The sequence below is a fragment of the Scyliorhinus torazame genome, chromosome 11 (genome assembly GCF_047496885.1).
Source record: "Scyliorhinus torazame isolate Kashiwa2021f chromosome 11, sScyTor2.1, whole genome shotgun sequence".
Taxonomy (NCBI): domain Eukaryota; kingdom Metazoa; phylum Chordata; class Chondrichthyes; order Carcharhiniformes; family Scyliorhinidae; genus Scyliorhinus; species Scyliorhinus torazame.
The window spans coordinates 174,739,092-174,761,374 of NC_092717.1; the positions used below are offsets into that span (position 1 = coordinate 174,739,092).

Below are 22,283 nucleotides of genomic sequence, written 5' to 3' on the forward strand. Positions count from 1 at the left end.
AGCCGGAAACGAACCTGGGACCCTGGTGTTGTGAAGCAACAGTGCTAACCACTGCGCTACCATAAGGAGGCCATTCATCATTACAACTGTATAGTCAATGTTTCACTATGCTTATTCCACTTGTACTTACACCTCAGGCACTGCAGCAGTTCAAGGAGGCAACTCACTGCCATCTTCTGAAGGGCAACAAGGGATGGGCAATAAATGCTGGCCCAACCAGCGACACCAACATCCCGCAAATGAATTTTTTTAAAACACAGAATCAGCCAGAACTGCATATGGGGAAGAGGGCCGACGCACTTGTATTTGCTTCCTTAATCGCCCGCCGGAGAATCCTGCTCGGCTGGCAATCAGCATCACCCACAGCTGCAGACAGGCTGGCACACCTGTCGGAATTTCTCCATCCGGAGAAGATCAAATACACCATTCGAGGGCTTCCACAAAGCATGGGGCAGTTCAGCAGCCTGTTCGAAGACCTGTTTGAAGCCAAAGACGGTTAAAAAAGGGAGGGTGGGGAAGTATAGGAACCACCAACACCACAGAAAGCAACAAGGGGGCAATGGGGGAAAGAGACCTAAGGAAATGCCAGAAGGGTACCTAGCAAGATACTGACGAGGGGGCCAGAGGCCCCCCCCCCCCCACCCCCCAAGACATAAGAGCAAAAGAAGTGCTAAATAATCCATCTATTGAGCAATAAGAAAGGGCCTGAGACGGCCCGAAAATATTATGGATGGGGGGGGGGGGAAGAGAAGAGAAGCGGAGAAACAAGAAGGGATGCCAAAAAAAGGAACATGTAAATTGTAAATAATAACTGTTTCAATCGTCTCCTGTACAGTGTACAAATGTAAACTTGAATAAAAATATTTTTAAAAATACAGAATGGGGTCTATAGCCTGACGACCTCACCATCCGTCCAATTTAGGTCCGACTTTATTCTACCCCTGCCTTCTCGGAACAAACATATGGTGGGCACAGGCATTTTAAAGGAGACAGGTCTACAGATTTGGTTCTCCAACTCAATTTTCCCATCTCTTACATGAAAATCCAGTTTTAAGTAAATGATTTCAGATACATGGTCAGTTATGCTCAGTCCCCACTTCCAAACACAAGTAATGCAAAAGTAGTAATGCAAATGAAGGTAACAGCCGTGCATATTTCTCTTAAAACCATTTTTATTAAGTATCTGTATATCATTATAACTATGGTATATTTAAATATTCTAAAGCAAGAATGTTCCAGTACAAACATTATACTATAAATTTGCCCATTGAAATATAGAAATGAAATAATATAAACTTGTCAATTGAATGGTGATCTTGAAACTGAGAAAATTATATTAAACAATTTACAGGTGAAAGTTGCAAAACAGATAAAAGGAAACGGAAAATTACTTTTTAGAAAACAGGTTTTAAATAAAAGCTCAATTCAAACAAAATAATTAGATTTTTTGATTTCTCCAGTCTACCAAAAAAATAAACTGGTCATTGCATTACTTGTGTAAATTAATTCCCTAGTCACTATTTTTAAGTAAATGATTTCCTTCTCACTATTTTTCCATTAGTTTAAGTAGCAAGATGCCATTAAACTAATCTAGTTCTTCCTGTTTTGCAAAGTGATGATTCAACTATCGAAAGTCACTTAAGATGTCTGTTCATTTTCTTACATAAAGGTAATTGATTTATTAGTTTAAGCAAATTATTAATGATCCAAAAATTATTTGCCATTCAATGCAAGCTGTTTATTCATGAATGCATGGATTAGTGCTGGTCTCAACCAATCTGAATCGTTAACCAGTCCTTTATTCATTAGCTTGCTGAGTCTCACTTCCAACTCATTCCCAATCAACCAGAATTACTCATACTAATTTGACAGTCAGCATATTTAGTTGAATGACAAAGAGACAGATGCAATATTCAATCAGTTAGAGACAAGTCCAACTAGAATGCAAAGAAATGTTATTTTCATTAAATAAACAACAGCTGTTCTGTCACCACAGGAGTGTAAGTTGAAGCATTTCTGACCAAGAAGCTTCAATTCAGCAGTGATTTGCAGATCATTGCTAACATCAATTCCTAGAATGCTTAACTTCAATAATCCATATGAAATTGTCAAGTAATTGATAAAATGAAAAGTAATATTCATGCTAAATTTCTTTTCTGTGCCAGAGGTTCTCTCTAGCTAATTTGGAGAATTTTTGTGGACAGGATGGAATAGGTTCATTTTGAGAATCCAGGTTAATGAATCTAAAGCTTAGAAACCAACATTTTCAACAGATCTTTATATGTGATTACACACAAAGAATTGTTCAAAGTACAAACCAGCATACTTTTACGCAAAGTATTACATCGAAGGTCATGAAAATGTTCATAATAACATTTATAAAGTACATTATTTTGCTTAAAAGTAGAATAAGTAAAAACATACAAAATAAATACAAAATATTGTCAACATTTTGTTATAAAACTCATCTGGCTGAACTGTTCATAATAAATAGACATCATATCTGGAAAAATATAGAAGAATATATCTAGTAACGCAGTTGAAACTAAATTAATAAGGGACATCATGCAGTTCAGTAAGACATTAGTTTGTTCATCTTATTTGTACATACAAAAAATGGTGTTTTAAATTGAACACAAGCTTAATACTGACAGTAAAAAGACTGGACAGTCACAAAGATCTAACATATATCCAGAAATTAATAAAAGCTTTCAGGAGATTAGAACAAAGGACAAAAGATACAAGTTTATTGGGCTGAATGCCCTCCTTCTATAGTATAAAATTCCATTACCCTATTTTAGATCTCATGCCCTCGTCATCCATTTTGGTGGCTAATATGGCTTCGGACAAAACAAGTTAAGATATAAATGCACCAAATATGCAGATTCACCACTTTGCTCTTCCACAACTTGGCCACTAGAGATAGATTAAATAGCAAGACATTTACTTTGCCATGGAAGGAGATGGGAACTGAGAGATATTCCCCATAGTTCCCAGTGGCTGGTTTCAGACCAACAGATCGGTTATTCACATTCTTAACCGTGACAAAATGCTGGAAATTAACAACCTTACCAGAGCAGGTCAAAGGCTAGGAATTCTGCCGCAAGTAACTCACCTCCTGACCCCCAAAGCCTGTCCACCATCTACAAGGCACAAGTCAGGAGTGTAATGGAATACTCTCCACTAGCCTGTATGAGTGCAGCTCAACAACACTCAACCAGCCGGTGCCGGAATGTGCCGACTAGGGGTTTTCACAGTAACTTCATTTGAAGCCTACTTGTGACAATAAGCGATTTTCATTTCAAGCTCAACACCATCCAGGACAAAGCAGCCCGCTTGCTTGCTCCCCATTCCACAAACATTCAAACCCACCACCACTGACAAACAGTGGCAGCCATGTGTACCATCCATAAGATGCACTGCAATATCATACCAAGGTTCCTTAGGCAGCACCGTACAAACCTACGACCACTACCATCTAGAAAGACAAGGTAGCAGATATCAGGGAATACCACCACCTGGAGGCTCCCCTCCAAGTCACTCACCACCTCGCTTTGGAAATATATCGCCGTTCCTTCAGTCGTTGGGTCAAAACCCTGGAATTCCCTCCCTAATAGCGCTATGAGGTGCAGGCAGTGGTTCAAGGAGGCAGATCGCCGACACCTTCTGAAGGAGAACTAGGGATGGGCAATAAATGCTGGCCTATCCAGCGACGCCCCCATCCCGTAAAATATATTTTGGTTAAAGTGGCACGGTTTTGTCCAACAGGCACACTCTTAAAGCTCATCTTGATTCACTAGGAACCCATGCATGCTACTATATTTTCAATCTAAGAAACTGTTAGTCACCATGTCTGAAAGAGCTCAATTTATTTGTCATTTTTAACAATAATCCACCACTCCAACAAGTTCTTTTAATCTAATGTGATAACGTGGTCACTGAGCTGAACTACAATTGTTGTGTTCCACCTTGTGTGATGATAAGAGTGAAGCAAACCTGCGAACAATGAGATATACAATGCATGATTTGTAATAACAGAAGCAAGTTAAACCTCTATTCCATCTTGTTGGTGATTCTCTCTTTCTATAAACAGAACGACACTCATCAGGTTGAAAAGATTTTTCATGACAGAATTGTATATAGTTCAAAGCTTTACTGCTACAATTAATTTTGGGAACTCTAAGCAAGTCCACCGATCAGGTGCAAATGTTCCTTGACATACAACGTGGGAAATTCGGCAACACAAAGTTGTGCCATTGTTAATTCAAACACAACTGTAAACCAATTGAGCCCAATAGATTGAAATCTAATATAGATTGATTAACCCATGCCATTCCAATAATACAAGAGCAGAAGGCTCTGATGAAAGGACATCAACCTGAAATGTTCACTCGCCACGGATACTGCCAGACCTGCTGAGGATTTCCAGCATTTTCTGTTTTACCCCTTGCTACATTTAACAGTCACTATTTTAGTCAAGTTCATCTACATTTTTCATAGTACAGAAAGATCATGACAAGATTTTGATCTCACTTTATAAGCCATCTTTTTATTGTTCTTTGCTACTAGTCTATCCAAAAAGCGTCGGGCCTTCCTAGGAAAGCTCTCTCTTCTTTTGTACTGGGCCATTCTTCGTTCATTTACTTCTTTGCTGTCTCTCCTGAGTCGCACCTGTCGCACAATTCCTTCGAAGAGTTCTTGTACATTATGCTGGACTGCAGCAGAGGTCTCGATGAACTTGCAGTCAAAAACAACAGCACAGGATCTGCCCTCTGCAGATTTTAAAAAAAAGTCAAGGCTTAACTTTTTTTTTTTTTTTTAAAAAGCACATACATTAGCCTCCTGCTTATTAAAATAATTATTCTTTGGTTGTTGCCAACCTGTTCCTCAACAAGTGCTGCCAGAATTCTTTCTGTAAGTTTTAAAAAATAAATTGCAGAATCCTTGAAATTACAATTTCCTTATTTTTACTGTTAGAAGAAGGAAGATAAAAAGCTATTACATCCGCCCAAATTGTGACTGGAAATAAGTGTGATCTAACAATGTCCATGAACTGTGAACTATAACGGCTACATTGGTGGTTTGCTCATACATTGTTTGTTGCATCATGTTTAAGCATTATAATAATAAACAATACTTGCATCTATATTGTGCTTTATCATGTCACAATGTTTCTATGCATCTCACAGAAGAAATTACTTTTTAGTGCAGTGACAATTTTTATTTAGGCAAATAAAACAGCCAATCCCTCCACAGCGTCGATCCTCACAGTCCTCCAACATCGTACAGCCCACTTCTATTTCCTTCCCTAAATCCACGACACTAAAGTCAGCGGTGTTGTCGACAGTGAAGAAGGATGTAGCAGGTTACAGAGGGACATAGATAAGCTGCAGAGCTGGGCTGAGAGGTTGCAAATGGAGTTTAATGTAGAGAAGTGTGAGGTGATTCACTTTGGAAGGAATAACAGGAATGCGGAATATTTGGCTAATGGTAAAGTTCTTGGAAGTGTGGATGAGCAGAGGGATCTAGGTGTCCATGTACATAGATCTCTGAAAGTTGCCACCCAGGTTGATAGGGTTGTGAAGCAGGCCTATGGAGTGTTGGCCTTTATTGGTAGAGGGATTGAGTTCCGGAGTCAGGAGGTCATGTTGCAGCTGTACAAAACTTTGGTACGGCGCATTTGGAGTATTGCGTACAGTTCTGGTCACCGCATTATAGGAAGGACGTGGAGGCTTTGGAGCGGGTGCAGAGGAGATTTACCAGGATGTTGCCTGGTATGGAGGGAAAATCTTATGAAAGGCTGATGGACTTGAGGGTGTTTTCGTTAGAGAGAAGAAGGTTAAGAGGAGACTTAATAGAGGCATTCAAAATGATCAGGGGGTTAGATAGGGTGGACAGTGAGAGCCTTCTCCCGCGGATGGAAATGGCTGGCACGAGGGGACATAGCTTTAAACGGAGGGGTAATAGATATAGGACAGAGGTCAGAGGTAGGTTCTTTACGCAAAGAGTGGTGAGGCCGTGGAATGCCCTACCTGCAACAGTAGTGAACTCGCCAACATTGAGGGCATTTAAAAGTTTATTGGATAAGCATATGGATGATAATGGCATAGTGTAGGTTAGATGGCTTATGTTTCGGTGCAACATCGTGGGCCGAAGGGCCTGTACTGCGCTGTATCGTTCTATGTTCTAGGACAAGAAAGTCCCTTGGTATCAGCCTGTCCCTGCCCCAGTCTCTTCCCACCTATCTACTCCATTGCATCTGTTCTAATGAGGCCACTTTGAAAACGGCACTTCGGACATGTCTGCCCTTTTCTTTAACCAAGGTTTCTCCCCCACTGTGGTTGACAGGGTAGTCAACTAATCCCAAATCCATCTCCTGCACCTCTGCCCTCACCCATTCCCCTCCCTCCCAAAACCATGATAGGGACCCCTTGTCCTCACTTTTCACCCCATCAACCTCATTTAAAAGAATCATCTTCTGCTATTTCCACAAATTCCAACATGGTGCCACCACTTAACACATCTTCCCCTTACCCACCTTGTCAGCATTCCACAGGGACCACTCCCTGGTTCAGTCCTTTATCACCTCCAACGCCTCAACCCCTTCCCATGGCACCTTCACTTGAAATTGCACACGGTGCAATTTCCTCCTCACCATCCAAGAAACCAAAACACTCCTTTCAAGTTAAGCAACATTTCACTTGCATCTCCTTCAATCTGGCTCCTGCATTTTCTGCTCCCAATGCAGTCTCCTCTATTGGGAGACCAAATGCAGATTGGGTGATCGCTTTGCAGAACACCTTAGTTCATTCCGCAAGCAGGACCCTAACCTATCTGTTGCTTGCCATTATCTCAGCATCTTGCTCATATGTCCACATGTCCATCCTTGGCCTGCTGCAATGCTTCAGGGAAGCCCAATGCAAACTGGAGGGACAGGATCTCATCTCCCGATTAGGCACAGTACAACCTTGAGTACAACTTTAGACTGTGACATTTTTCCTCCGTCTTGATGCCTATTTTTAAAATCCAAAGTGTTTTTTCCCAACACAACACAACACAGGGCCATCTGGCAGTATTGGGGGCCAGTTTAGCTCAGTTGGCTGGACAGCTAATTTGTGTTGCAGAGCAAGGCCAATAGCACAGGTTCAATTCCCGTACTAGCCAAGGTTATTCATGAAGGCCCCGCCTTCTATAATAATAATAATTGCTTATTGTCACAAGTAGGCTTCAATGAAGTTACTGTGAAAAGTGCCTTCAATGAAGTTACTGTGAAAAGCGCCTAGTAGCCACATTCAGGCGCCTGTTCGAGGAGGCCGGTATGGGAATTGAACCTGCGCTGCTGGCCTTGTTCTGCATTACAAGCCAGCTGTTTAGCCCACTGTGCTAAACCAGCCCCTCTAAACCTTGCCTGAGGTGAAGTGAATCTCAGGTTAAACCACCACCAGTCAGCTCTCCCCTTCAAAGGGGAAAGCAGCCTATGGTCATCTGAGACTGTGGCGACACGGTAGCATAAGTGGATAGCACTGTGGCTTCACAGCGCCAGGATCCCAGGTTCGATTCCCGGCTGGGTCACTGTGCGGAGTCTGCACGTTCTCCCAGTGTCTGCGTGGGTTTCCTCCAGGTGCTCCGGTTTCCTCCCACAGTCGAAAGACGTGCAGGTTAGGTGGATTGGCCATGATAAATTGCACTTAATGACCAAAAACGTTAGTGGTTATTGGGTTACGGGGATAGGGTGGAAGTGAAGACTTAAGTGGGTCGGTGCAGACTCGATGGGCCAAATGGTCTCCTTCTGCACTGTATGTTCTATATTCTATGACTTCATTTCATTGGCAGCAATATTTAATATTCAAAAGAACAGACTTTGCAATATTGTCCCATTGCAGGACTGTATTAACATTGCTCACTATCCTGATGGTTCTGTTTATTCAGCGAGTGGTTGCGACATACAGACTGAGAAAGTCCCACGAGCAATCTATACTGGGTCAGCTGATGTCGGATTGATTTTGGAGACACTACACTTGGCCTTCGGGTTTCTGAGCTCGGAATAAATAACACAAGTTTCCTATAGAGGATATTATCCAGTGACCCCTGGTGGAGATGTAGATCTTTAACAAAATGCACAATACGGAGTTGGCTGTTGTGTCTCACCAGTCAAACAGCCTCCTGATACTTATTGTTAAGGCTGATAAATGAACAATGCCTGGAACCCAGTCAGAAGTCAATGGGCGGGATTCTCCCAACGGGAGTCTAAGTGCCGACGTCGGAGTAAAAACCGGAGTGTTTTACTCCGGCATTGGCGCCCGTTCCCAGACCCCTATTCTCCGCACTCCGTGGGGCTAGCAGGGGCGTTGTGCGATTTACAGGGGCGGGGCCTCGGCGCAGCGTCAGAGACCCGGCGCCGCGTAAAAGACGCCGCGCCTTGGGTCCTGCGCATGCGCAGTTGGGCCGGCGCCAACCAGCGCATGCGCGGTGGCCGTCTTCCCCCAGGCCGTCCCGCACAAAAATGGCCCATCGATACAGGTTTGCCCGCGGAAGAAAGGAGGCCCGCCGACAGAGAGGCCAGCCTGCCAATCGGTGGGTCCCGATCGTGGTCCAGGCCACTCAGGAGGGCCTCCCTGGGGTTGGAACCCCCCTCCCCCCCCCCCCCCCGCACAGGCCACTCCTTGCCCTTGAAGCCCCAGGTCCCGCCGGCCCGAGAGCAGGTTAGAACGGTGCCAGTGGGACTGTCACTTTTTTCGCCGGCCGCTTGGCCCATCCGAGCGGCCCGGCGCTGGTTTCGGGGGGCTGGGAGAATCGCGTGCGGGGGTCAGGGCAGTGTGGCGCGATTCGCGCGGCGCCCTGGCGATTCTCCCACCCGGCGGGGGTGGGGGTGAATACCGCCCAACATCTTCAAGAGTAGGAGAGTAGTCAAGATTAATGGCCAATATTTAGACTAAAGAAGGGATCCATTAAACCACGAGTTGTATAGAGTGGTTGAAGAATTCTTAAACTGATTGAAATTACTTTTGAGCTAAAACCCTCTGTGCAATAATAATTTTGAACACTAGTTGTGAATCTTCAACAATAACTCCTCCAAATCATACATGTTCCTGAAAATTGAAAAATCCATGCAAGTACTGAAATGTGCTCATCTTAAATCAACTAGATTCTGCTGGGGTGGGGCAAGTTCAGCAACATTTATCTCTGTAGTTCAGGGCCCAATTTGGAGCATTTATTTTGCTGAAGAGGTTGCTAACTCCGGTTAAAGAGCCCAGGGTTGGGGGAAAGTGACAGGTCTCTTATAAAGGCGAGTGCTACTGGCTAAGCCAGCATTTATAGTTCATCCCTAATTGCCCTCGTGATGGTGGAGGCAAACTGCCTTCTTAGAGCCACTACAGTTCATATGATGTAGGTACGCCTAGTGTAGCGAGGGAGTTCCAGGATTTTAATCCAGTGACAGTGAAGGAACGGTGATATAGTTCCAAGTCAGGGTGATGTGTGACTTTGATGGGAACTGGAGGTGGCAATGTGTCCACACGCCTGCTGCCCGTGCAGGTTAAGGTCGTCTTTCTTGTCATTTCACTACACTGTCCCTTTCAACTGTTCCACACAGGTTCTACCTTGACAACTGAAGACCTTTGACTCTTATTGTAGAGGGCATTTTAGGAGATGTCTCATTGCTTGGGATGCACAGTCACAATTGACAGAATTTATTTGGTAGTATCCCCAATTTTGTTAAGGGCCTTGCAGTGGCCAATGCCAGTCCTGAGGCAATTGAGATACAGCCAGGTGGGCCATGTTTCAGTGTCTCGTAGTGGGAGTGATTCCTCTGGATCATTACAGAACTTCTATGCGTCATCCTAAGATGTATTGACCAATCAGCAAGGTGGCATCTGTGGGTGGGGGGGGGTTACAATCTAGGGGCTGGACAGTATACAAGACATTGCCCCTCAAACTGAGCCTTTTTGTTGACAAAGGTTCTTAGTCTGATTTGTATTTTCTATGCTTGATATAATTTGCCTCTCTATGGCAGGGGGTGGATTACCAGCAATCAGGTATGGATCATCCAATTTTGTAGGTTTCAGGCAGCCAGTAGCAGCTCTGCAAGCTGCATTGAAGACAGAGTCCAAATTCTTGGTATGGGGAGAATGTCCCCAAACAGGGCAGGCATATTCAGCTGCCGAGTAGCACAAGGCAAGTGCAGTTGTTTGTAATGTTCTCGGATATGTTCCCCATTTAGAGTTGGCCAGCTTCCTTAATATGTTGTTTCTGGCTGCGACCTTCGCCTTTACGTTGATGGCATGACCTTTGAAGCTTAGCGCGCAATTTCACATTATACCGAGGTATCCTGGCTTGTGCCAGCATTCAACATAAGTTATGTTCTTGATTTGCATCTCTATTACGAAAAGAAAAAACTGATGTGTCTTTTCAGGGTTGGCTGGAGATTGAGTAATTGTATTATAATTGGCTGGTTCAGCTTTAATGAACTTTTGGTCCGGAGAAGTTGTTATGCAAAGATCATCTGCATAGAGGATACCTCTGGCATCTGGATGAATGGGCTGGTCATTTATATAAATATTGAATAGCAAGAGTGTGAGGTCACAACCTTGAGATAGGACATTTTTCGGTCTGCTTCATTTTCCATTTAGGTCAGCAAATAAACTGCTCTCTGTTGGCAGCATATTGCTTTACAGCTCAGTAAACCTGGTCTCTTTGGTTGTATGGAATTACCTCTGTGTAAGGATCGGATGACTGACCATGTCATGTGTAACAGATTAACCCATGAAGGCTGTGCCTATTATTAGTCGTGTCTTGTAATCATCCTCGATGAATTGGCAGAGAATTGGTGAATTGGCGGAGAATTAGAAGTTGGCTTGTGCAGGATTTCACTGGTCTGAAACCTGCTTGTTCAGGGATGAGACATTCATCCACAAAGAGGGCTAAGCAATTAGGATGTGTTTCTCGAACAATCTCGAGCTGTGGCATAGCAGGGAGTTTGGCCAGAAGCCCTTAAGAATAGTCTTTGCCTGGCTTCAGAATCACCATTACCTTGCTCGTCCCCACGGCTTTTCAATCATGGTGGTTCTAAACTATAGGTATGTATGTTCAGTTACCCTAATACAGCCGTAGATTTATTCAAATGAAAAAAAAAATCAGGTTGAGGGTTTGGAAGCTGCTGTCAATGGATGGTACACACTGCAGCTGCTGTGGTGGAGGAAGTGGGTGTTTAAGGGGTTGAATGAGGAACTGATCAAGGAAGCTGCTTCGTCTTGGATGGTGCCGAGCTTCTGGAGTGTTGAGCGGCACTCATCCAGGCAAACGGGAGTAGTCCATTACATTCCTGACATGTGCCTTGCAGATTGTGGACAGGATTTGGGGAGCTATGAGGTGAGGCACTTGCCATAGAATTCCCAGCCTCTGACCTACTCTTGAACTGATGTGGCTGGTCTGATTAAGTTTCTGGTTAATGGTAACCTGCTGGAAATTTTTAGTGGGCGATTTAACAATGGTAATGTCATTAAATGTCAAGGGGAGAAGGTTAGATTATTTCTTGTTGGAAATGGTCATCGGTTGGATCTTGTGTGGTGGAATAGTTACTTGACACTAGCAACTTGCTGGAAACATCTTAATGTAGAATCCCTACAGTGCAGGAGGTCATTTGTTCCATGGAGTTTGCACCAACCCTCCGAAAGAGCACCCTACCTAGGCCCACTCCCTCATCCTAGCCCTGTAACCCCACCTAATCGTTGGACACTAAGAGGCAATTTTATCACGACCAATCCACCTAACCTGTACATCTTTGGACTGAGAGGGGAAACCGGAGCCTCTGGAGGGAATCCACGCAGACACAGGAACAGGGTGCAAACTCCACACAGACAGTGATCCAAGGCCAGAATTGAACCTGAATCCCTGGTGCTGTGTGGCAGCAGTGCTAACCATTGCGCATCCATGCCACCCAACTACATATTACAGTTCCTTCAGTGATCCGAGCATGGATCCGAATGCTGGATCTGAAACTGTAGCTGGTAGTATTTACTCAATTCAATTGTTCTATTGAGCACCCATTTATGTCACAGACCTCATAAGAGTCAGGTGGAATCTTTGCCCTCACAAAGTAAAGACCCAGCATATACAAGTCCAAGTCTAGATTACTGAGTAAAATAGAAAATATACCTGCCACAGATACTTCTCGACATCGCACTAGATCACATTTATTCCCAACTAATATAATTGGAATATCCTCGGCCTGTCGTGTCCTCCGGAGCTGGATGCGAAGCTCTGAAGCTTTCTCAAAGCTTGCTCTGTCAGTGATGGAGTAGACAATGAGATATGCATCGCCTATCAGCATACAGTGATCCTGTGTCCAGTTATCTTCGCCCTACCAGCAGACAGAAGTTGACACTAAAATGTCAGTATATTTTCTATTTCTGGAATTACAATAATCATTGGGTCCAACAAGTAACAGAAGGATACTTAACAGTTTACAAGCTGCTGAAAGTTTACAAGGAAGTTTACCAAAGCAAGGCAGTTTACCAAAGCAACCAGTCAAAGAAACTCAGAAAGTGCAGCTGGTAATATTTACTCAATTCAATTGTTCTATTGTTAGGATAAAAAAATTCTGGCTTGATTCCCATGAAATAAAATGTGGTATTTACTATGCACTTAACCCTTTCCCACCTGATGCTCTCCTCGATCATTTTCTATGCAAAGTAACTTCACCATCTTTGATATCAAATTAATACAACTTCTAATAATTCATGATCAAACTGTGTTATTAGGATTAATTATCTATAACATTAGAATTAAAAACTGTTATACTGTGTGTGTAGTAGATGTAAATTACATATCACAGTCATCAGCATTTATGGGGCAGCATAATCACAAATTCCTCACAAGCATATTGAATACTTCACACAGTTTGTAAGTTATTTACCATGGTCTTATCAATTTTAACCTATTCAGAATCATTTACATTTTGCTCTCTTTCAATTATTGATCCATTTAGACAGGAATCTTCCAATATAATTCTGCTGAATAGAACATTACTGCCATCTGTCAAACATAAATATATAATATTTATGTTTATTTATCGTTCATCTTGCAGCAATTCAGCATGTTTTACAAAGCAAATTACTTTTTCCCCCAGGTGTGATGATTGTGTTATGTTGGCAAGGTTGATAGTATTAGGCAAAGGTTTTGATTTTGACAGGGACATAAAACATGTGGTATCCACAGAGGTACAAGTGGTACTACATGCAGCTAAAGCACCAATATTATCGTTCCAGACAATAGGAAACACCCGCCACTATATACTGCATGGCCAACACACTTATTCCAAGCATATGAAATGGCTGTACTACCTTATTATCCCATGTGTCCATCACAATAAGGGTGGCTCCCTCTCCATCAACCGTGATCGTACGCTCATACGTGTCTTCTACAAAGAATGAGGGCAAAGATATTTATGAATGAATACATCACGGAAATTCAGCAATTTAATAAACAGAACAATTCCATATACCACTGATCATTGATCCATGTAGGTAGCTACGGAGATAGAATGTGTGGGAATGAGGGAATGATAAACAGCTAGAATTCTGCTCCTCCAATTTTGACCTTTTGCGCATTCCTAATTTTTGTCACTCCTCTATTAGTAGCTGCACTGTCAGTTGCTTAGTTATTAGTGGGATTCCCTCTGTAAACCCCTCTCCACCTTGCTCCTTTAAGTCTACTTAAAGCCTTCCTTATAAACTAAGCTTTTGGCAACTGTCCTAATGTCCCCCGACGTGACTGGGCATCAAATTTGTCTGGCAGCCGTTCTATGAAGTGCCTTGGTTTTTTTTCCACTGCTGCAAAGGCGCTAAGTCGTTGCAGTTGGTGGAAAGCTTTTAGTGGATATTTGCAGTGCATTACAATTTTAAATGGGATCATACTTGTGGAGGTACATTTTCAACCCATTTAGTTACGTGGAGGGTTCCAACAGTTTAAAAAGCACATATATTTAAACAAACAGAACATTAAACATGGAATTCTGATGGTATAATTAGAAAAAAGATTTTGAGAGGGGTTCTGAGAAATAAAATAGAGAAATAAAATAGAAAGCTCTTTCCAGGTTCAGCAATAAGCACTCATGATTCAGGTATAGCGCAGAACATTACAGGGTGAAAAAGGTGCAACGCATGGAGTACAAAGACATGGACTCTGACAACATCCCAGCTAGAATACTGAAGACTTGTGCTGTAGAACTAGCTGTGCCCTGAGCCAATACAGCTACAAAATTGGCATCTGCCTGACAACATGGAAAGTTGTCCAGATATGAACTGTCCATAAAAACTAAGGCATATCCAATCTGGCCAATTTCCACCCCATCAGTGATACTTTGGAAGGTGTTATTAACTGTGAAATGAAGTGACATTTACTTAGCCATGAATGTCCTCATCAATGCTAAGTTTGGATCTCGCCAGGACCAACTCTACACCTCATTACAGCCTTGGTCCAAACATTGAGAACAGAACTGAGGTGAGAGTGGCTGCCCTTGAAGGCAGCATTTGACCGAGTATGGCATCAAGGAGCCTTAGCAAAATTGAAGTCAATGGAAATCAAGGGGAAAACTCTCCACTGGTTGGAGTCATACCTTGCACTACCCTCCATGCCCTAAATGAGGTTGTTGAAGGCCAATCATCTCAGGCTTAGGAAATCACTGCAGGAGTTCCTCGGCCTAGTGTGTTTAGGCCCAACCACCTTCAGCTGCTTCATTAATAAACTTTCTTCCATCATGAAGTCTGAAGTGGGGATGATGATTGCAGTGTTAAGTACTATTCATAACTCCTCAATTACTAAAGCAGCAAGACCTGGACAATTTAGGCTTGTGCAAGTAACATTGGAAACATATAGGTGCCAGCCAACAATCATCTCCAACAAGAGAGAATCTAACTATCATCCCGTGATATTCAACAGCATTATCATGACTGGATCCCCATTATCCACATCCTAGGAGTTACCATTAACCAGAAGCTTAGTCAGATCAGCTAAACAAATAAGGTGGTTACAAGAGTAAATCAGAGGCTGGGAATCCGGTGGTAACTCAACTCCTGACTCCTGAAAACATTCCCACTATTTACAAGTCACAAGTGGGATGCAATACTCTCCTGCATGAAGAAATATGACACACTTTACCCACTCGAGTAGCACGCCGTTCACCACCATACAAATTCACTCCCTCGCCACCAGTACACAGTGACAGCCGCATGTACCATCTGCAACATACACTTCAGCAACTCAACAAGGTTCTTTCAACAGTATCTTCCAAACATGTGACCGTTATTTCCCTCAGGTGCTCAGTTTCCTTTTCAAATTATTAATTGTTTCCGCTACAACCATGCTTGTAAGCATCGAGTGCTAGCAAATGTGCATTGCTAAAACCAAATGCGCGAGTACTGGGGTTTTGAAGAGGGAGAAGGAATATTTCCATCAATTCCCGGATATGTTGTTAAAGGCAGCATTTACGGATCATTCCTACTTGTCCCCGAGAAGGTGGTGATGGAACGTCTTCTTGAACGGCTGCAAATCCACCACAACATTGTTAGGCAGGGAGTTCTAGGATTTTGACCCAGTGACAATGAATGAGCATACATGTCTAAGTCAGCATTGTTTATGAATTGGAGATACTGCTGAAGTAGCTTTGTTGACTTTCAGTGCTTACTGTAAATAGTACATTGCAATTATAAAGTTGCCATAGTCCTAGATGACTATAGGCTGCTTTCCCCCTCTCAGGGGGAAGAGCTGAGGAACCCCACACCTCAGGCGAGAGGCAGGTTGAGAGGGCGGGGCCTTCATGAATAACCTCAGCCGGTATCGGAATTGAAACCGCGCTGGTGGCCTCGCTCCAGCTAAACCGGTCCCCATTGCAGCTATAGCATGCCATTGGAAGAAGAGATGAATGTTTAGGCAAGTGGATCAGGTGTTAATCAAGCAGATTGGTTTAACTTGAATAGCATCAAGCTTCTTGGCTAAGGTTGATTGGGGAAGTACATTAAAAGATATATAATTTGCAACAAATATGCATTCCTTTAAGGTGCAAAAACACCACAGAAAATGTGGTTCAGCCATGCTTAACAAGAAGAGTTAAAGATAGTATTAGATCAAAAGAAGAAGCTATAATGTTGCCAAAAGTAGTAATTCTAAGAATTAGGAAGATTTTAGAATTCAGCAAAGGAGGACCAAGAAATTTATAAATAAAAAGAATTGAGAGTAGACATAAAAAGAAATTGTAAACATTTCTGCAGCTATGCAAATAGGAAGAGATTAATCAAAGCAAATGTGGCCCATTAGAGACAGATGTATGAAACAAATATTTGGGCTAGGCTTTCCTTGTGAGCTTCTGAAGTCCACAATCAGGCTGAAACATGAGTCAGACATTCATGCTGTGGGGAATTTCACTGGGGCGGTCAATTAATGGCCAGAGGATGGATTGCTGTCCAATTAAGTACAGTGGATGGGTTCTCGAAGCTGGAAACCAAATCAGAGACCTTCCAGCTTGAAAGGAGAAGCAGGTTGAAGAGGAGAGGGTGTTTCAAGTTGGAGAAACCCTCACTTCAACTTTCTGAAAATTAAACTAAACAACATAAATGTTTTTTGCAGCCAGGCCACTACTATGGTGGGGCTGGTGTTTGGGGAAGGTGTGTTGGAGGAAGCTTCTCTATAAGGTGACCTCTGTGGCTGCTCTTACAGTCAGGCAGGCAGAGAGGGCCTTTAGGTCTGCCCTTTAGCACCCACCTGCCCTTGATCGTGGCCATGACAGGGCCTAAAAATCAAGCCCTTCACAGTAGAAATAGCAAAACCATTCTGGACATAATGGAGAACCAGGGGTTTAAGGAGAATGGAGAACTTAAAGAAATTACAATCAGTAAATAATACTGGATAAATTAAAGTGATTAAGCACCAAAAATCCCCTAGACTGAGGACCTGCATCCGAGGGTTTTCAAAGCAGTAACTGCAGGGATGGCATCTGCGTCCATTTTGATCTATCATAATTCATTAAATTCTAGAACAGGTCGCAAACATAGCCCAGTTATTGAAAAAGAGAAAACGGAATTATAGGCTAGTTAGCAAAATGCTTGATCAAATATTAGGGACATGGTAATAGGGCATTTGAAAATCATAATGTGATCAGAGTCAACACATACTTATGATGGTGTAACTAATAATGTCAGCGTGGGTTTCCTCCGGGTGCTCCAGTTTCCTCCCACAAGTCCCGAAAGATGTGCTTTATGGTGAATTGGACATTACTAATTCTCCCTCAATGTATCTGAACAGGCGCCAAAATTTGGCGACTAGGGGATTGTCACAGTAACTTCATTGTAGTGTAAGCCTACTTGTGACAATAATATAGATTATACAAAAGGATGGATAAGGGTGAATCAGTGGACTTAGCACATTTGGGTTTTCAATTAATATTTGATAAAGTGCCACACAAGAGGTTATTACACAAAAACAGGGCTCATAAGATTGGGGGTAAAATAGTGTGGATTGATGGACAGAAAGCAGAGAATGAACAGTAAATTTTCAGGTTAGTGGACAGTAACTTACAGAATACTTCAGCCTCGGCTATTTACAATCTATATCAATCACTAATGAAGGGACTGAGTGTAACATTGTTTTCTGACAATACAAAGTTAAGTGGATAAACAGGTCTTCAAAACTGGCAGCTGTGCACCACAGGAATGCCTGTAAAATCACTGACAAAATTTATAAAAGTGGTGCCTATTAACACTACTTTGTAAAATCTTTTCTTTGACATATTAATACAAAAATGAATCACATAATATATCCAAAATACCAATCGGAACATGGTACAGTAATTGCATTTATTGTGCCGTTCCTGTAAAAGAATATTCCAGAAAGTGCTTCACATAGGCACGAGGGGATGAGTGAGAAAAGGTGAGTCCAATGAAGGAAATATTAAAAGGGGGTGCCCAAAAGCGTGGCCAGGAAATTGGTTTTAAGGATGTTCAAGGAGAAGGAGGTGGAGAAGTGACTGCATTGGGAGGTGGAATTTCATGACATGACATGAAAGAGAAGATGCACTGGAAGCCAAAGTAAAAAAAACCAGATAGTTCAGGAGTAATGAGGTAATGCATTTTGGAAGGGCTAATGCAGGTAGGGAATATACAGTGAATGGTAGAACCCTCAAGAGTATTGAAAGTCAAAGAGATCTAGGAGTACAGGTCCACAGGTCATTGAAAGGGGCAACACAGGTGGAGAAGGTAGTCAAGAAGGCATACGGCATGCTTGCCTTCATTGGCCGGGGCATTGAGTATAAGAATTGGCAAGTCATGTTGCAGCTGTATAGAACCTTAGTTAGGCCACACTTGGAGTATAGTGTTCAATTCTGGTCGCCACACTACCAGAAGGATGTGGAGGCTTTAGAGAGGGTGCAGAAGAGATTTACCAGAATGTTGCCTGGTATGGAGGGCATAAGCTATGAGGAGCGATTGAATAAACTCGGTTTTTTCTCACTGGAACGAAGGAGGTTGAGGGGCGACCTGATAGAGGTATACAAAATTATGAGGGGCATAGACAGAGTGGATAGTCAGAGGCTTTTCCCCAGGGTAGAGGGGTCAATTACTAGGGGGCATAGGTTTAAGGTGAGAGGGGCAAGGTTTAGAGTAGATGTACGAGGCAAGTTTTTTACGCAGAGGGTAGTGGGTGCCTGGAACTCACTACCGGAGGAGGTAGTGGAAGCAGGGACGATAGGGACATTTAAGGGGCATCTTGACAAATATATGAATAGGATGGGAATAGAAGGATATGGACCCAGGAAGTGTAGAAGATTGTAGTTTAGTCGGGCAGTATGGTCGGCACGGGCTTGGAGGGCCGAAGGGCCTGTTCCTGTGCTGTACATTTCTTTGTTCTTTGTTTGAGGGAGGACAGGTTGCAAAGCTGAATAAAATTAGAGGGATTTAGACATAAAGATTGAGGATTTCATATTTAGGGATCAGAAGCATTCTCAGTTTGTGACTCGATAGGAAAGAGAGTTTTGGAGCGGCTGAAGTTACAGAAGATGGAACATAAGAGCATTGGATTAGAATAGTCAATATTATTGGAGGAGGTGAGGATTACAGCAATCGATGGGCTAAGGGTGTAATTAAACTGAGGCAATGCTCACCCTCCCAGCTTGAAATAAAAGTTCCATGGCCCCCATTTAAAGAGCGGGGAGTCTTCCCCACGTCCTGGCCTCTTAACTATTCCTCAACCAAAATCAGTAAAACAAAAACAGATTATTTTGCCATTGTTCCCATTGCTGTTTGCGGAACTTTGCATCAATTAGCGGTGGCTCTTTCCCACTTTAGAACTGTGACTACAATTCAAAACATTGGCTGTGAAACTCTGGGACGTTATGATGGGGGGGGGGGGGGGGGGGGGAAGAGGCGCTATCTAAATGCACGCTCTTCCTCAACCGAAAAACGGAAGGGGTACAACTTACCCCCCAAAATGTCCCAGTTCTCCAGATTATTTTGCAAACCGGCAAATATACTTGTCAAAGTGGACTTCCCGACTCCCGCTTCTCCGATCAGGACCACTCTGTAAAGATTGTTGCCGGAGTCGGTGGAGATGACCGAGTCGGAGGAGTCGGAGGACCAGCTCCCCCTGCAGGGTTCTCCGGGGCTCAGGCAGGATTTCGATCGCACCACACGGGCACTGCCACTCCACAGCCGCCTGCCGTCTGCAGGAATGCTCCAGCGCTGCTGCGCGGGAACCGGCGTCTGCGACGAGCTACTGCGCCGTCTAGTGTCGTTTAAAGTCATGGTTCACTCAGCAAAAGGGCCAATCTGCCGACAAGAGATCAATGAGTAATGTTAACAGAATGATCACTGAAATGACCCTGTCGATTCAGTTTTCTGATCACAAGTTGTTCTCAAACTTTTCCAAAACACCTTTACTCTGTTTCAGTAAACACACCGGATTAAGATTTTGGGTTGATCAGCACTAACTGGTCTCCACTGGACTAAACTAAATGAGATTTCCCTCTCGGAGGGTAAAACAACCGTGACGGGAACGCAACTGTGAAGCCAGAGCTCGCTCCCTCCCCCTCTCCCAAGCGAATGTTGTGCAAACTTGTAACCAACTCTTTTACATTGTTTCAAGTGAAATAATTCACAAATAGAAACTAGACTCTATAATATGGAGAAAGTTTCATTCAAGGACACTTCCAACTTTATAAATGCAGTGCTTAAGTAATTTGACAAGTGCATTAAGATATATCATATTTTTATTGATTAGAAAATGCTAAAACACAATCTAATTGAAATACGTTCGAATATCAGAACAGTAATGGGTGGGTGAAGTATCTTACCCTGCCTGCAGTCTTCTCCCGTGTATTCTGGAGTTCTGGTTTAGTTGAGTGTCTGGGGGGGTGCTGCTGATTAATGTCTAATCCTCTCTGATGGCGCTGTCGCTCTGCCTCTAATTCTCTCTGATCTCTCCTCTGGTTTATATTAAGCAGATCAGAGCAGGGCTTTTCCGTGATGTCACGAAAACTCCAAGTTCCCCCGACAGCTCCTGGAGATTTTAACTCTGACCACAAATCTCGTCTTCACTCTCTCCCTCCCACTTCCATCCTCCTGCAGAAGAGTGGAAAAAAGTTGCAAAATGATTCTGACATGCAGTTCGAAACTGGACGAAGCAAGTAACGGTCCAAGTCGTTGGCGCGATGCAATTTCACTTCAAAATAGTTCCCAAAGTTCAAAATGCAAGGTTTAGCTCCAAACGTTTGGTTTTAATGAGAACAGTGGCGAGATGAAGACATGCTAAATATTTAGCAATGGTGTTGCCGAAGCAGACTGCAATGTCCCGCTGCCCTAGGCGATTCCTCGGTCACCGCGCTGAATGCCTCCCCCACACTCTCAGCTAGCATGGAACGGACAGCCTTTCCGAACATCTCTGTTCCGGGACTGTGCTGCAGCATAAAACACTATCACCATTCCTCATCAATGGTTCTCCCACAAAACCAATATTATCCGCGTTCACCAAATTTAAACAGGATCCCCACCCCCAACCGAGAGTAAGGAGACTCGCACACCACCGTCAGACTCAGCGTTATACCGAACTCGATCATGGTTCTGTGGAGACCAGAAACCGAATCCAAATGTCTTTTTCAAAAAGTTTGCAGACCCGCAGAGGAGCGAAGGCAAATCTGCAGCAACCGTGGCGCGAAGTGACATTTTTGATGCTGGATTTTGCACGAACGGCTCGCTGTACAAAACCAATTCACGCATACATTTTACTAACGGGCAGCGGTGTCGCCAGGGACTCCTGTTATAGACTGTATTGAGGGTCCTGAATTAACACATCTAAATCAGGGTTGGTATGGGCATTCCAGGTGGATTGAGAACTCCCTGTGTTTGCAAGGATGGAGTTCTGCTCCTGTTTCCTGGAGGACAGGATTTGTAAGGATGGGATTCTGCTCCAGTTTCCTGGAGGACAGGATTTGTAAGGATGGGATTCTGCTCCTGTTTCCTGGAGGACAGGATTTGTAAGGATGGGGTTCTGCTCCCGTTTCCTGGAGGACAGGATTTTGGTTCCTTTCCAGCACTGGTTCCTCCGCGTTCAATAGCAGGTCAACATTCACTCCTGACTTCATAGTTAAGGAAAGGTCACTTAGGTAAAGTATTGAATGGTGTTGTACCGGATGGAAAACTATCCTGAGTAACTCAGTGAAGAAGAGAAAAACATCCTCAGAAATTTTAGAGTTCAGTGTAAATTGTTATAGTCATTGAATCATGCAGTACAGAAGAGGCCCTTAGACTATGCACCAACAATCTACATTATGGTACAGTGGTTAGCACTGCTGCCTCACAGTGCCAGGGACCTGGGTTCAATTCTGGCCTGGAGAGACTGTGTGGAGTTTGCACTTTCTCCCCGTGTCTGCATAGGTTTCCTCCGGGGTGCTCTGGCTTCCTTTCACAGTTCAAAGATGTGCAGGTTAGGTGGATTGGCTATGCTAAATTGACCTTTGGTGTTCAAAGATGTGGAAGTCAGGTGGGGTTACGGGAATAGGATGGAGCAGTGGCCCAGTTAATTTGCTCTTTTAGAGGGTCGGTGCAGATTCGATGGGCTGAAGGGCCTCCTTCTGCACTGTAGGAATTCTATGTAATCCCACTTTCCAGAATGGCCCATAGCCTAAAATGTTGTGACATTTCAAGTGCCCATCCACATACTTTTTTTAAAATAAACATTTTATTGAGGTATTTTTGGTATAATAACAAAATAAGCAATATATATGAAACCATAAACATAGTACA

General features: G+C 43.3%; 1 protein-coding gene across 1 annotated transcript; it reads right to left on the reverse strand.

The window, feature by feature from the left end:
• Window positions 1–2,261: 2,261 nt before the first annotated feature.
• Window positions 2,262–21,123, reverse strand: LOC140385655 (GTP-binding protein GEM-like). The gene is made up of 5 exons (XM_072468032.1): window positions 20,336–21,123; window positions 19,466–19,811; window positions 13,341–13,417; window positions 12,154–12,358; window positions 2,262–4,772 (listed from the first exon to the last, which is right to left on the reverse strand). The coding sequence occupies exons 2-5, from the start codon at window positions 19,785–19,787 to the stop codon at window positions 4,495–4,497; spliced, it is 882 nt and encodes a 293-aa protein (XP_072324133.1). The 5' UTR covers window positions 19,788–19,811; window positions 20,336–21,123; the 3' UTR covers window positions 2,262–4,494.
• Window positions 21,124–22,283: the final 1,160 nt, after the last annotated feature.

Bases quoted from the DNA above. Each gene is read 5' to 3' on its own strand.
- LOC140385655 (XM_072468032.1), bottom strand. From the start codon at position 19,787: ATGACTTTAAACGACACTAGACGGCGCAGTAGCTCGTCGCAGACGCCG. The intron at 12,359-13,340 runs GTAGTACAGCCA...GTCTGCTGGTAG, and splicing joins TGGACACATGGGATAATAAG to GGCGAAGATAACTGGACACA. The intron at 4,773-12,153 runs GTATATTTTCTA...TAAAATCTGCAG, and splicing joins TCGAGAAGTATCTGTGGCAG to AGGGCAGATCCTGTGCTGTT.